This window comes from Zingiber officinale, chromosome 6B, assembly GCF_018446385.1.
Source record: "Zingiber officinale cultivar Zhangliang chromosome 6B, Zo_v1.1, whole genome shotgun sequence".
NCBI lineage: Eukaryota > Viridiplantae > Streptophyta > Magnoliopsida > Zingiberales > Zingiberaceae > Zingiber > Zingiber officinale.
In genome coordinates, this window is record NC_055996.1 from 97,359,745 (window position 1) to 97,372,881 (window position 13,137).

The 13,137-nt window shown below is 38.3% G+C and overlaps 3 protein-coding genes across 3 annotated transcripts; 1 reads left to right on the top strand and 2 right to left on the bottom strand.

Moving 5' to 3' along the window:
* The first annotated feature begins 61 nt into the window (after positions 1–61).
* On the top strand, positions 62–7,714 carry LOC121993275 (argininosuccinate lyase, chloroplastic-like). The gene is made up of 7 exons (XM_042548002.1): positions 62–441; positions 1,627–1,890; positions 3,462–3,578; positions 4,824–4,972; positions 6,473–6,764; positions 6,886–7,050; positions 7,336–7,714. Exons 1-7 carry the CDS (start codon positions 103–105, stop codon positions 7,594–7,596), a joined length of 1,587 nt encoding a protein of 528 aa, XP_042403936.1. The 5' UTR covers positions 62–102; the 3' UTR covers positions 7,597–7,714.
* A 53-nt stretch (positions 7,715–7,767) lies between these two features.
* LOC121993276 (sedoheptulose-1,7-bisphosphatase, chloroplastic-like) lies at positions 7,768–9,740 on the bottom strand. Its single transcript, XM_042548003.1, has 8 exons — positions 9,490–9,740; positions 9,281–9,412; positions 9,019–9,204; positions 8,854–8,935; positions 8,553–8,774; positions 8,366–8,466; positions 8,231–8,302; positions 7,768–8,156 (listed from the first exon to the last, which is right to left on the bottom strand). The coding sequence occupies exons 1-8, from the start codon at positions 9,598–9,600 to the stop codon at positions 7,875–7,877; spliced, it is 1,188 nt and encodes a 395-aa protein (XP_042403937.1). The 5' UTR covers positions 9,601–9,740; the 3' UTR covers positions 7,768–7,874.
* Positions 9,741–10,134: 394 nt separating this feature from the next.
* On the bottom strand, positions 10,135–10,770 carry LOC121990456 (probable calcium-binding protein CML32). The gene has a single exon (XM_042544586.1). The coding sequence runs from the start codon at positions 10,744–10,746 to the stop codon at positions 10,177–10,179; it is 570 nt and encodes a 189-aa protein (XP_042400520.1). The 5' UTR covers positions 10,747–10,770; the 3' UTR covers positions 10,135–10,176.
* Positions 10,771–13,137: the final 2,367 nt, after the last annotated feature.

A 13,137-nucleotide genomic window follows, 5' to 3' on the forward strand; every position in this document is an offset into this window, starting at 1 on the left:
TGTCTGACGCAGGGTCGCGCCGCGTTCAGCAGCCACCTGCCAGCGCCACTAGGTTTTCTTAGTCGCACCCTGCCGTTGATCTCCTCCCAGTGGCAAGAAATCATGAACTACGTGAACTCCCTCGGCACTGCGATCTACCACTACTTCCCCTGTGCTCACGGCGAAGGCCTGCGCCGCCTCCAGCCATTTCCCGCAGCCCGCTACAGCCTCCCCGCCGATCGCTGGAGCTTCTCCTCCCCGCCGAGCGCCATGGTATCCTCCGAGTTGAAGGCGGCGCACGATCAGGGTCCCTCGAAGGAGGCTAAGCTGTGGGGCGGGCGATTCGAGGACAGCGTCACTGACGCCGTTGAGCGCTTCAGCGAGTCCGTCTCCTTCGACAAGGTTCTCTACAAGCAGGACATAATGGGCAGCCGAGCCCACGCTCAGATGCTCGCGCACCAGGTTCGTGTTTTTCATTTTTTTTAGCGTCCTTATTGACACTTCTTGAATATGAGACTTCGGTGAAATTACCTTCCTTTTTATCTACCAGAATTCATCCCTTTTCACGTCGTGATTCGCATAGTGCTGATGTGTTGGTTTTTCTCCATAATTTCATTTGAAGTTAGGAGAAGTAGAATAGTGTTTGAAAAACTCTGGTTTGGACCGTTTGGTTATGAAATGTGATTGTTTCACATGTTTTCATTGTTCTTCTTCACTTGCTGATGATAAATGCACTTTTTTTTGGCCTTGTTTTACACATACATGTCCTCCTTGTGGACTGAAGATCTGTTACCAGATAAATGAAAGTACAGCGTTAACCTCAGCGAGATGCAGGAAAAATTCACATGGCATTTTTTCTAGACATCTATAGACACATGAAACTGTTTTATTTTCTTCTTTTTTGTTACAGAAATCATCCTGTATAATTGATGAGGTTTGTATAATGCTAGTGATATAGCCTTGCATTGTGCATAAGATTCATGATGTAGCAGACCCAAACATTTGGCACAAACAAACCAAAAAAAAAAGGGCAGCCCGGTGCACGAAGCTCCCGTTATGCGGGGTCCTGGGGAAGGATTTATTGTACGTAGCCTTACCCTGCTTTTTGCAAGGGGTTGTTTCCAGGATTCGAACCCGTAACCTTTTGGTCACAAAGCAACAACTTTACCGTTGCGCCAAGGCTCTCCTTCAAACCAGCATGATAATAATAGATGAAGTTTAAGTTAAGTTTTACTTCGTGTGGTTTGTGGAGATCTTTATGATCGATGTAACTCCAATAAGTTATAGTTTAAAGACATCTAAGCCTTGTGCTGAACATCTAATGGACATTTATTCAGAGTTTATTGATTAAGAACACTGGAAACATTCGAAGAAATATATTCTAGAGAGAGACATAACTAGAGTTCATGAAATTTGCATTTTTAGGGTACAGATTATATATGACAGTCAATCATTTTAAGTACACACTAAGTTCTTACATCCTTAATTCTACTAAGTAATATTTATTCAGGATTGTTCATTGATAGTGGAATATTTCTATGGTAATTAGGTTGCATAGTGTTTCTTAAAAAAAAAATAATCCAGAATTAGTTTCTGTTAGACTATTTCTCCTACAAAGCAATGCTTTAAATAATCAAAGTCATGCAGGGTCTAATCACTGATAGTGATAGAGATAGCATTTTATGCGGTCTTGATGAGATTGAAAGAAGCATTGAAGAGGGGGAGTTCATTTGGAGAAAGGATAGGGAAGATGTGCATATGAATATTGAGGCTGCACTGACAGACATGATTGGAGAGCCTGCAAAAAAGCTCCATACCGCAAGAAGTCGTAACGATCAAGTTGTCACAGATCTTCGTTTATGGTGTAGGATAGCCATAAGTAAAATTGTGGTAGCAATTAAAGAACTGCAGGTATGTTCATATAATTCTTATATTACTTTTTTTTTATTATTCTATTCTTTTTGAGTTTGCTGATGTTTGAACATAATATTTTATTTGGCAACACAAGAACCATCATTGCCATTTCCCAAATCATGTTGTTTTTTTCCTATCCCTGGTCATTTGTTCTCATGCCATCATCATCATCATCAACCCCTTGCTTTGCTTGTTCTGATGCCATGATTATGATAACTATAGCTTTCACTGTTGGTAAACTTGTGTTGATGTGAATTCATACTTAACTTTAAAATTCGTAGTTTTCCTTGTTCTCATGATTATTATAATTATAGCCTTCAGTTTTGATAATCTTGTGTGAACATGAATGTATACTTCAGAAAATTTCTTCTCATGAAATTGTAAATGGTTAACTTTTACTATGTCTTTAAGGAAGTTGGCAGAGTGAAACGGGATTTTTAAATATAATAGAATAGTTTCATACTTTTCTAGAGGTCTGAAACAGGATTTTTAAACCAAAAAAGGGGATTAATCCAATAAATAAATATTGTACAATCCAATGTCTTCGTGGATTTTTTTGGAAAATGTGGTTGTTTAACTCAGACTAAAGGACATGGATCTAGCTGAATCAGTATCTTTGGACTATGGTTTCTCCTTAAAATGCTAAATACTAATCTAAAGGACCTAGAAAGAAAGAAAGCATTTTCTTGATAATTTGACTTTCTAATGTCCTTTTTCTACTTGTTGATGCCTATGTTCACCTTGTTAAATCAAAAAAGCTATTGAAGGTATAGTTGAAGCATTTGCTAATGATCTTGTAGACTATCTTCATTTTTTTTATATATCCATATAATAAGTGACAAGTATATAAACACATATACACATGCAAATAAGGCCCAATAGTTTAGATGTGTGCGCACCTATGGCCAACACCACCATGCAACACAACAATGTATGAAACAGATGAACAAGTTTTATTACTTGTTTCACTGATTCTTGTCACACAGATCCCACCAATCTGATACAACCGATATTTAACCTTTTGAAATTTCTGATACCAATACCTTGTCTTATTTAGAGTATTAGGTTAGCTAGTTTTTGGGTAAAATTCATACTTTCCATTTTCTTTGATTTTTTTTTAAAGGAAATGCATTTCTGAAATTGTGTTTGATTGTAATTTTACAATAAGATAAGAATAATAAAAATAAGAATATATGATTTTTTTTACCGTTTCTAGCAAAAATCAATTGCCCTTTGTGTATATATATAAATAATTTTATTTTGATCTCAACTTAACTTATTTTCTTATAAAATTACTATCAGCGACATTCGAAAACTTCTTGAAATTTGTGAAATTTCTTCCAAAACAAAACACCCTAAGACTTGTTAAACATGCCAGATTTGGCTATCCTTTTGAATTGGACATAAGAGTGCTCCTTAGAAAAATCCATTACCATTAGTGTCAGTTGAAGAATGCAGTTACATTAAGTGCGGACAATTGTTTTGATAGTCCATTATGCAGTCTCGGACTGTTTTTGTACCTTATGTGTGTTCTTCTATGGAACATGACTAAATGCTTTCTGTTTCAGGTTGCTTTAATCAAATTAGGATTGAAAAATGAAGGATTAATAGTTCCTGGTTATACTCACCTGCAGAGGGCACAACCTGTCTTACTGCAACATCTACTGTTGTCATATGTTGAACAGGTAAACTTTCATTTGTAATAAAGAATAGAAGAGCATAAAAGTTATATGGTGAAGGAAATGTAAATGGAATAACCAAATATATTGGGAAATGTTTGAATGTTGTCAGTCAACTGCAGCTAGTAGTCATTAAAACCAAATGAAGCTTGTGTAGGTCTTTTCACTAATGAAAACATGATAGCACCAGCCAGGGTGTATGTCAACTATCAGTGGACGGCAATTGTTTTCTTTGACAGTTGCAACAGTAGTCATGTGATCAACCTGCTAGATTTGGCAGTAAACTTACATAACTAAATGTTGTCAACCTGCTACAGATGGGAAATTCTTGATTCAAGATTAGCTCTCTGGATGCAGTTTCACTTCTTCAACGAGGATAATGCTAAAACTAAAATTTTGTTGCCTACTTTTGAATTGTGATAATCCAATCCTCTGTTTGAGTTGTAAGTTCAGATTTTTTTTACTTCTCTCTTTTTATAAATGTTTAACTGTGATGATACACAAGGCACAAATGTTAGACGCTCACCTAATAGAAGCTAAATAATATGGTATGGACTGATCTCAAGACAGTTATCACAGGAGACTGCACAGGAAGAGGGTATTGGATGAAGAGTCATCAAAGCAACTAGCGTAACTGACTTGAAACTGAATTGTTACAACTGTAGTTTTCTCATTCACTCCATCATCCATGTTCTAGATCTGTAAATATATTCATGAGTGCAATACTCAAATCAATCAATCAATTAGCCATCTTCCATAACCGGTGTCCTTGTTTCTTCTTTTTCATCTTCATGTTAGTGATATATTTGTTCTCTCATATCAGCAAATGCTAAGAGATTTAAAGTTGCCTCTATCTGCTAACTCCACCTGTGCCTTCTAGGATTTTGATCCTGGTTAATAGCAAGTGGATTCCAAAAGATGATCTTAGATTTAATATGGACAAAGGGCTAATACATGATCATCCCTACATTTAACTTCTCGCAAGAAGCACATGGGAAGAAGATTTAAGGTTTATTTAGAGGAATTATGTGACTACCAACTACTTAGTGTTGAGATGAACTATCAAATGTATCATATATATGATCCATTTCTTTCAGTCAAGATATGCTTGGTTATAATTTTGCTGATTCTAGTTTTCTTGATAAGTTAGAAACTGTGATCTAAAATTAGATTGAATCTCTTTTGATTGAAGATTCAACTCAAATTTTTGAGTCACCACATAACCATATTAACATGAGTGATCTGTTGTAGCTTGAACGCGATGTTAGTCGGCTAGTTGATTGCAAGGATCGGTTGAACTTTTGTCCCTTGGGAGCTTGTGCTCTAGCTGGTACTGGCCTGCCTATTGACCGATTTCTTACTTCAGATGCTTTGGGATTTACTGCTCCAATGAGAAACAGGTATGCTAACTTTGAAGTTTTGCTATTTATCACATATTTCATTTCAGCCACTCTTAGCAACTATCTAAAATGTTATCTGTTTGTGTTAAGATATTATTAAATTCTTCTGCTAGAAATTATCATCCACAGGTGAGATTTTCCTAATTTGACCACGGAAAGAAATCACCTATTCAGAGACTACTGTGTTTTATGTAGAAATTCTATTTCAAGGAAGTTGAGAGCAATAGAATTACATTATTCTAATAAAAAAAGAACAAAAATATATCAAAAGTACTTACTCTCGCAATGTTCAATGTTTTCTCTCTCTCTCCATTTCTCAATATATAGATTCAAATGTTACCATCATTATCTTTCATTCATCTTTTGTGCATGATTTAGGATGAGATTTCATGAGAATTGGTATCACTTGTTAATCTGTTTCTTTCAAAATTCTCCTCTCTAGTTTGGTGTCTCTTATTATATTTCTCTCATAAAATAATTGAAAGTTTAATAGTCCAACATTTCACCTCTCTTAAGCTAGATGATTGGAACCCTAATCTGTGTGCCTATAAGCTAGTTGATGGCACGCTAACCTTCCTTTTGTGTGCCTATTGGTTGCAACATCAAAAAGATATATTGGTTTTTTATTTCTTCTATCTCTCAAGTATGCAATCTCCTCTTTGACATCCTCATTCGCCAGAGTAATAGGCTTTAACTCATTTTCTCTCGCTACTTTAACTGACAGGCTTTAACTCATTTTCCCTCACTTTATTAACTCCCTAACTCAACATTCGATGCTGGATGGTTAAGCTTCTCAACAACTACACTAGTATAGTCTTCATCTTCAATATCATAAAATTTCTTTGTTATTTAATTTAATTTTTATTTGTAAGATTTTTTTTCTTGCTTTTAATAAATTGGATGTAATTTTTACTTGTATTGCAATGCAATGGATACCGTTAGAATTATGCTAAAAATTTATATTGCTTTCATTATACGTTGGATGTGTGCGGTCCTACATTGGTTAGTTATAGGGCATTGAAATTGAGTCTCATATCATCTAGTGTGTTAGCCTTGATTATTTGGGAGTCATTATTTCAACATTAAAACTAAATCATTAATAATATTAAAATCAGCTAAGTCATTTTTTCAACACATTGCCCCTCTATCCCTTTAGAAATTAGAAGTATAATATCATATTTTACCTCAACAAATTCTGATACTCCCCCTCATGCCAAGTCATAGAGAAATTCCATTAATAAAAGAAATAAATTTAGAAGAGATTTAACAAAGATGATGAGCGAGAATTGCTATGCAAAAATTTATTAACTTGTTAAATGTAAAAAAGTAAAGCAATTTAGCAACTTTATAGCGTGATATTCTGGACTAAATCTGTTGATTGATAACTACATAAATGAAATGTCACACTGAGCTTAGCTAATTTGTTCCACTCTCCTTTCTCTTGATTCCAACTATGATTTGGATAATATTTGATCTTGACTTAACAATCTCTTTATATAGCATTGATGCAGTATCCGATCGTGATTTTGTCTTGGAGTTTTTGTCAGCCAACTCAATACTAGCTGTTCATCTCTCTCGGCTTGGTGAAGAATGGGTTTTGTGGGCATCGGAGGAGTTTGGTTTTCTAACACCGAGTGATTCTGTATCTACTGGAAGCAGCATTATGCCACAAAAGAAAAATCCAGATCCAATGGAATTAGTCCGTGGAAAATCTGCGAGAGTTGTAGGAGATCTTATGAGCCTTCTAGTGTTGTGCAAAGGGCTTCCGCAAGCATACAACCGTGATCTACAAGTACGTGCTTCTCGATAGACAATGTTTAGTTGCTATTTTCTTTGAGATCTAGGTTGCCTTCGTGTGGGTTGTTACATTTATTGCACATGTATGATGGCAACTACTTTTTCTTCTGAAACAGGAAGACAAAGAACCACTCTTTGACAGCGTTAAAACTGTACTAGGAATGCTGGAAGTAACAACTGAATTTGCCCACAACATCACATTAAATGGTGAGAGAATACAAAAGGCTTTACCAGCAGGGCATCTTGATGCTACAACCCTTGCTGATTATCTTGTCAAAAAGGTAAATTCAATTTGTTTTCCCTTGTTTTTTTTGATAATTGAAGGATTATCAAAAAAAAATTATTTGCTTCCTATAGTTTAAAAACAACATCCAACGTACACCAAGAGTTTTCAAGCCCCATTAATTTCATCCTATATGGATGATCTTACACTGATACAAGTTGACTTACTGCTATTTGGGATAAATTGATACTTGTTAAACTATTTTTTTGTTTTTGTTTTTTGGGGAGGGCAAGTAAAAGTTTTATGATTCCTCTCTTAAAACATGTGTTGCATGGTTCAACAGGGGATGCCTTTCAGGACTTCTCACGAGATAGTTGGCAAGTGTGTCGCATTATGTGTCACAAGAAACTGTCAGCTTTGCGAACTCCCTCTTGATCAGCTAAAGGGAGTCAATCCTATCTTTGAAGAAGATGTTTATGATTTTCTCGGAGTTGAGAATTCAGTTAAGAAATTCTCTTCCTATGGATCAACAGGTTCCAAATGCGTTGCCGAACAAGTCAGCTTTTGGATCTCAAAGCTTCAAATTGGTCCGACCGAAACCTAATAAACTCGCAGAGATCATTTGTGAAATTCGGAAACAATAAATACTTCACTGGATCTTATTTAGTTTAATGAGTTTTGGATGAACAAAATCAGGTTTGTTTTCGTAGTCTCTCGTTGAAGTTATATCTATTTTAGCTTACTGTTTAAAAACTAATTCCATTCTCCTCTATGGTGAATTAATTTCCAAAAGGATTACCATAAAAGGGGGAAAACAGTATAAACATTGCATTTTGTCTGCCCATTTGCCATTAATGTTAAATAGCATGGTGATCCTACTACTCAAGCAGCGATTCCAACCGGTTCGCCCGTCTTCAACCTGGAAGAACCATAGAGCGTCTCTTCGAAGCGGATGATCTCGTTCTTCGACCCGTACGCGACCTGAGTCCGCTCGTCGAGGTTCTCGATCACTTTGTCGAGCACCGACCTCGTCCCGTCGCTGCTGTACCCTCCAGCTTTCTCGACCAGGAACCCCAACGGAGCCACCTCAAAGAGCAACCTCAGCTTCGCTTTCGAACTCTGAGACGTCACGTTGGTGAAAATCCCTTTTTCCTTCACAATGATCTACCATGCAGCACATGTCAACGAAAGCTCAGCGAATCCCCTGAAGAACAACCAACAGCATTCTCTGAATTTACCTGGTTAACATCCGGCACCATTCCTCCGGTGTACCGCAGCGTGTACTTCTCTCTCACGTAGTAGTTGATCAGCTGCAAGCACGACGATTCAGTGGATCAGTTGGAACTTCTTATGGCCTCAGAAAAGTTAGGAACCTTATCGTATGCAGGGTTGTCGAATGTAGCCCTGAGGTTTCCCGGAGAGAATATCTTCCCTTCGCCGATCGTCGTCGTGTCTTTAACATGCTGCCACTTTCCTGCACAGACAAGGTAAATGATCTCGTTCGTAGAGGAAAACGCACGGAGAGAGAGAGAGAGAGAGAGAGAGAGAGAGTAGATACACCTTCATCGAGGAGGAGGAACTCGTGGGTTCCAGGGCAATCTTTGAGAGCCACGATGTAGGTGGTGCGAGGTCCGTAGATGCCCATGGCCGCCGCCACCTGATCTCTCCCCGTCACGCCCGTGAGCTTATCGCCGGGCCATACGCCGAATATGGTGCCCACCGTGAAGTTCGTGTCGACGATACTCGATCCGTCGAGTGGATCGAATGCCACGCTGAAACCACCTGCACGGATGCTTCAGATGGTTAATTGTTTTTCGAATCTGTTTTCGATCTCCAAAAACAACAGCTTAATTTCCTCCACCTTCGACTGGTCCGCCCATGTCCTGCAACTCGGGGACTTCCTCCGAGCAGGCGTACTTGCAGACATGGGAATATTGCAGAGCCTACATTGAGGAGGAGATCAAATCAAATCAACTGACTGCGGTGCGAAGAAGGAAAAGAAGCATCGGAAGAAACGGGAGCTTGCCTCGAAGAGAAGGTTATTAGCTAGCAAATCGACGGCGAGCTGCTCGTCGCCGAAGGAGTTGACGCAGGCAGTCCCGCCGCAGGATGCGGTCCTCACTTTGAAGGAGATGGTCCTCAGAGCCTCTCCCATGGAGGTCAGCAGCCTGATCAAATTCTTGTCCGGCGTTGCCTTGGTCAGAAACTCCTCCTGCAAGTAAGTAGTTCACGGTTAACTAATTAGGGCTACGATGAATCGATGATGACGATTTTAGTCGAAGCATTACCAGGCTGTCTCCGATCTCGCACTTGGCGGCGAGGGACGAACCGCCTCCTCCCCTGGATGGAGCTCTGGAAGCGGGCCTGGTCGGCGCCGTGAGCCTAACAGGCTCTCCGAGAAACGAGTTGGACTTGAGCCCCTGCAACAAGAACACCACAGACCTGATTGCGAACAGCGTCGATCGGTCCGAGAGATGATCGTTTAGGAGAAACTCACGGGGGGTCTGTGGGAGCGCGGAAGGGAAGGGGCAGAGGACGGCACCGCTAAGCGCGATTGGGAGAAGACGGCATGAGAAATCGCCCCGCGAGCTGCACATGTTGCCTCCATTGGGGGTGGGCTGCTGTGGCTGAGGCAATGAGCTAGAGCGTCTGGCGATATGCGTTAGTGGGATATCAAGCGTGTTTGGTTGGCTGACGAGGAGGGAGAGAGAAGGGGGGGAAAGGATAAGCGATCTGTGGTGAGGTAAAATGCTCATCGTTCCAAGTGGTGTGTGGCTGCGGGCGGCAACAGCTTGAGGCCTCCCCCGGCGCAAGCTAGCTACGTCTGCCTGTCCATATGTCCACGCGCCAGGGATGTGAGCCCCCCTCCCAGGGAAAAAACTGACGATAAAAAGATTTTCGAAGACATTAATTGGTCAGTGGATTTGTGGTGGGGGTAAATGACTTATTTCATTTCATTTAATAAGTTATTTAAATCTGGTATATGTCGAACGAATATAAGTAAAAAATGAATTTTTAGTGAGCTAAATATCAAACTTACTAAGTAACATTTGATTCACTTGATTGCTTTCTTATTGCAAAACATTCATTATAAAAATTAAATGAGGACACAAAGAAGATGAATAAATGAACAAGTTGTGGTGTATCAGAAGAAGAAAAAGAAAGACCGAAATGTCTGTAATTATTAAGATGCGGATAGCTCAATGTTGCGCATCATGTTCTTAAACTCGGAGAAGTTCACCCGTCCATCGAAGTCGCGATCGACGGCCGAGATCATGCGGTGCACGCCGTCGATGCTGCGCCCCTCAAACAGCCCTAGCTTCTGGAGCACCGCCTGCAGCTCCGCCGCTGATATGAAACCGTCCCCGTTCTGATCGAACACGCCGAATGCCTCCCTCATGTCGCTCTCCACCTGCTCCGCCTCCTCGACGCCGCCGTCGCCGCCGACGAGGGCGTCCCCCACCGCGCGGTGGAAGGCCTCGAAGTCCTCGAAGTCAAGGCTGGCGCGGCCGGGGCGGACGTAGGCGGCCACGGTCGAGGCGAGCTCTTCGTGATCGACGGCCAGGCCCAGGCGCTCGAGCGCGAGGCGGAGCTCGGCGACGGTTATTTCGCCATCGCCGTTGCGGTCGAAGAGATCGAAGACGCGGCGGAGGCGGATGGAGTTCAAGCTCGGGGACTGGAGGCGGAAGGAGGGCGAGACGGCAGCGAGGGCCAGCGTAGGAGCGATCGCCGGTGGTTGCGACGAGTTTGCCATTGCCTTCAGATCGATCGCAATCGGATAGCAAACAAAAAGAAGTAGCAACGTTCTTGATATGGTCGTAGACGTACGAAGCCCTTGACGTGAAACGGGAAGAAGCCCGCACGTAACGCACGATGATTACGGTGCGGGTATTTGAATTCTTTGACTGCGAGTTGTTGATTCTTTTTGTTTTATTATTATTATTATTATTATTTTATTTTAAAAATGTAACGCAGACTTTACAAATAAAGACTTTTTTTTTAAAAAAAAAATTAATGGGCGTCTCCGATTTTATACCAAAATTATTCTCTCACCCAATGTATATAGAATGAATTTAAAATTTAAAATAATAACATGTAAAAGTTATCTAATAACTATATTTATAACTTTAGTAGATATTGACTAACTGTTACAGAGTATTTATGGTAAGTTTAGAATTTAAAATTTTATACTATGTAAAATTTATTTGCTGCTAAATGTAAAAACTTATCCGTAATTATTATAAGGACATCTACAATGGAAAATTTATAACATGCAATTTATACTATAAATCTTTCAATATAAATCTTTTCCCCACTATATAGGTAGGGTTTATAATTTTTTTTATAAACCTGTATCAAAATAAATCTTGAGATCGGATTTATAAAAAAAATAATAAATAGAGGATAGAGAGAGAATTTTAAAAGAAATGAAGTTTTTAAAAGAGAGAGAGGTTTTATGATAATAGAGAGTGGTTTTTAAAAGAAGTAAGGTTTTTAACTTTTGATGTGACAATGATGTGACAGAGTATAAACCACTTTAAGAGGTTTACGACTGTGGATGTCCTAATATGTTTAGTGTATCTTTATACTTCAGAGTTTAAGATTTAGATTTTAGGATATCGAAATATTTATTTTTTTATAAAATTTAAATAATTCTGATTAAATTAGTAAATAATATTTTAATATAATAATGTTTAGATAGTTTAAATTCTAAATCCTAAATTCACACTAAATAATTATAGTAGTTATTAGGTAGCTTCTACACGTAGTTATTATCACGTAATTTTTGCACTTTGCAGTAGTTACTAGGTAGCTTTTTCACATTATAAATCTTAAATTTTAAACTTACCTAAACACGTTGTAACAATTATTGAATAGTTTTAATACGTTGTAGTAACTACCAAGTAGCTTCTATAGCAGCTACTTGATAACTTTTGCACAGTATAATTTTAAATATTAAATTTAATAACTATCTAGTAACTCCTAGCTCATCATTAAAGATGGAATAAATTATGAGATGAGCTCCCATTTATTTCTTTATTTTTGGAAAAAAAAAGTCTATATTTCTCCCAATTTGGGGGATCGGCTTTGACAGTTTGACGGGTTATAAGTTCTGCTTTACTGATAAAAAAAATAATTTCCTTCAAAATTTATCATTTGCTACTACTGAATTATTGGGTTCAAAATCCAAGACCATTTCAATATGGAAAATATTGGGGAGGATAGTTTCAAATATAAGAGGGAAAATCCTCTATCTTCGGGATTAAAAGATACCTAAATTATAAACAAAATAAAGAGAGGAAAATAACAGATAGAGAAGCTTGGAGATGACCAAATGCCTCTACTCAAGGTATGCTATCGCCCAAAGGAGATGGCTGAAGGATAACATATCAGGGGTTGAACTACTATCAGAAATGACGTTTATAGTTAAATAGGGATTAAACTACTTGTCACTTGTACTAAGCTTTCGACCAATGAAGAACTTATTTTTGAGTCATATATAATTGGCGGCTTAATTAGATTTCAATACATGTTTCAGTTTATATCAATAGCTCAACTCAATCTCTGAGATCGAACTTCATATAGACTTATAAGGGGTAATTAAGTAGAGCGAATGAAGAATATCCGAACAAATTCATTTGACAAAAATGAAATTTCAGTCGATTCAAGAATTCATCTGACTTTGATTACTGAATGCAAGTGTTCAAAAATAAAAAAATTTATGTTCTATCTAATTGATTGGATGATCATCACTCAACTGTAGTTTTTTTTTCAATTAATTGTTAAAGAGTAGTTAGTTACAGTATTGCACAATTACTAAATTTGTCAAAGTGACCAAAATAGACTAATTGCAAAGAGACAGTCATAATTAGCTGCTGCAAGCAATTAATTAATCATTTTTAGTCAAGCGAACAAAATAGAGCAATCCAAACCTTGATTATAGAATACTTAGAACTTAAGGGTATGCAATCTAAATAAACTATTCATTTCATATAGAAAGGAAAGCTACATCTTCTTATCATACTAAGTATTAGAGGGTAGCTTGGCTCACAAAGTTTCTATCTGTATCTATCTCAAGGAAGAGTCGTATTATATTAGATCTATTTCACGCAGTCATATCTGAATTACATTTTATAAAATATTA

Bases quoted from the DNA above. Each gene is read 5' to 3' on its own strand.
- LOC121993275 (XM_042548002.1), top strand. From the start codon at position 103: ATGAACTACGTGAACTCCCTCGGCACTGCGATCTACCACTACTTCCCC. The intron at 3,579-4,823 runs GTAAACTTTCAT...GATCTGTTGTAG, and splicing joins TGTTGTCATATGTTGAACAG to CTTGAACGCGATGTTAGTCG. The intron at 4,973-6,472 runs GTATGCTAACTT...CTCTTTATATAG, and splicing joins ACTGCTCCAATGAGAAACAG to CATTGATGCAGTATCCGATC.
- LOC121993276 (XM_042548003.1), bottom strand. From the start codon at position 9,600: ATGGAGGCAACATGTGCAGCTCGCGGGGCGATTTCTCATGCCGTCTTC. The intron at 8,936-9,018 runs GCAAGCTCCCGT...TCCTCAATGTAG, and splicing joins CTAATAACCTTCTCTTCGAG to GCTCTGCAATATTCCCATGT. The intron at 8,303-8,365 runs GTTCCTAACTTT...TCGTGCTTGCAG, and splicing joins ACAACCCTGCATACGATAAG to CTGATCAACTACTACGTGAG.
- LOC121990456 (XM_042544586.1), bottom strand. From the start codon at position 10,746: ATGGCAAACTCGTCGCAACCACCGGCGATCGCTCCTACGCTGGCCCTC.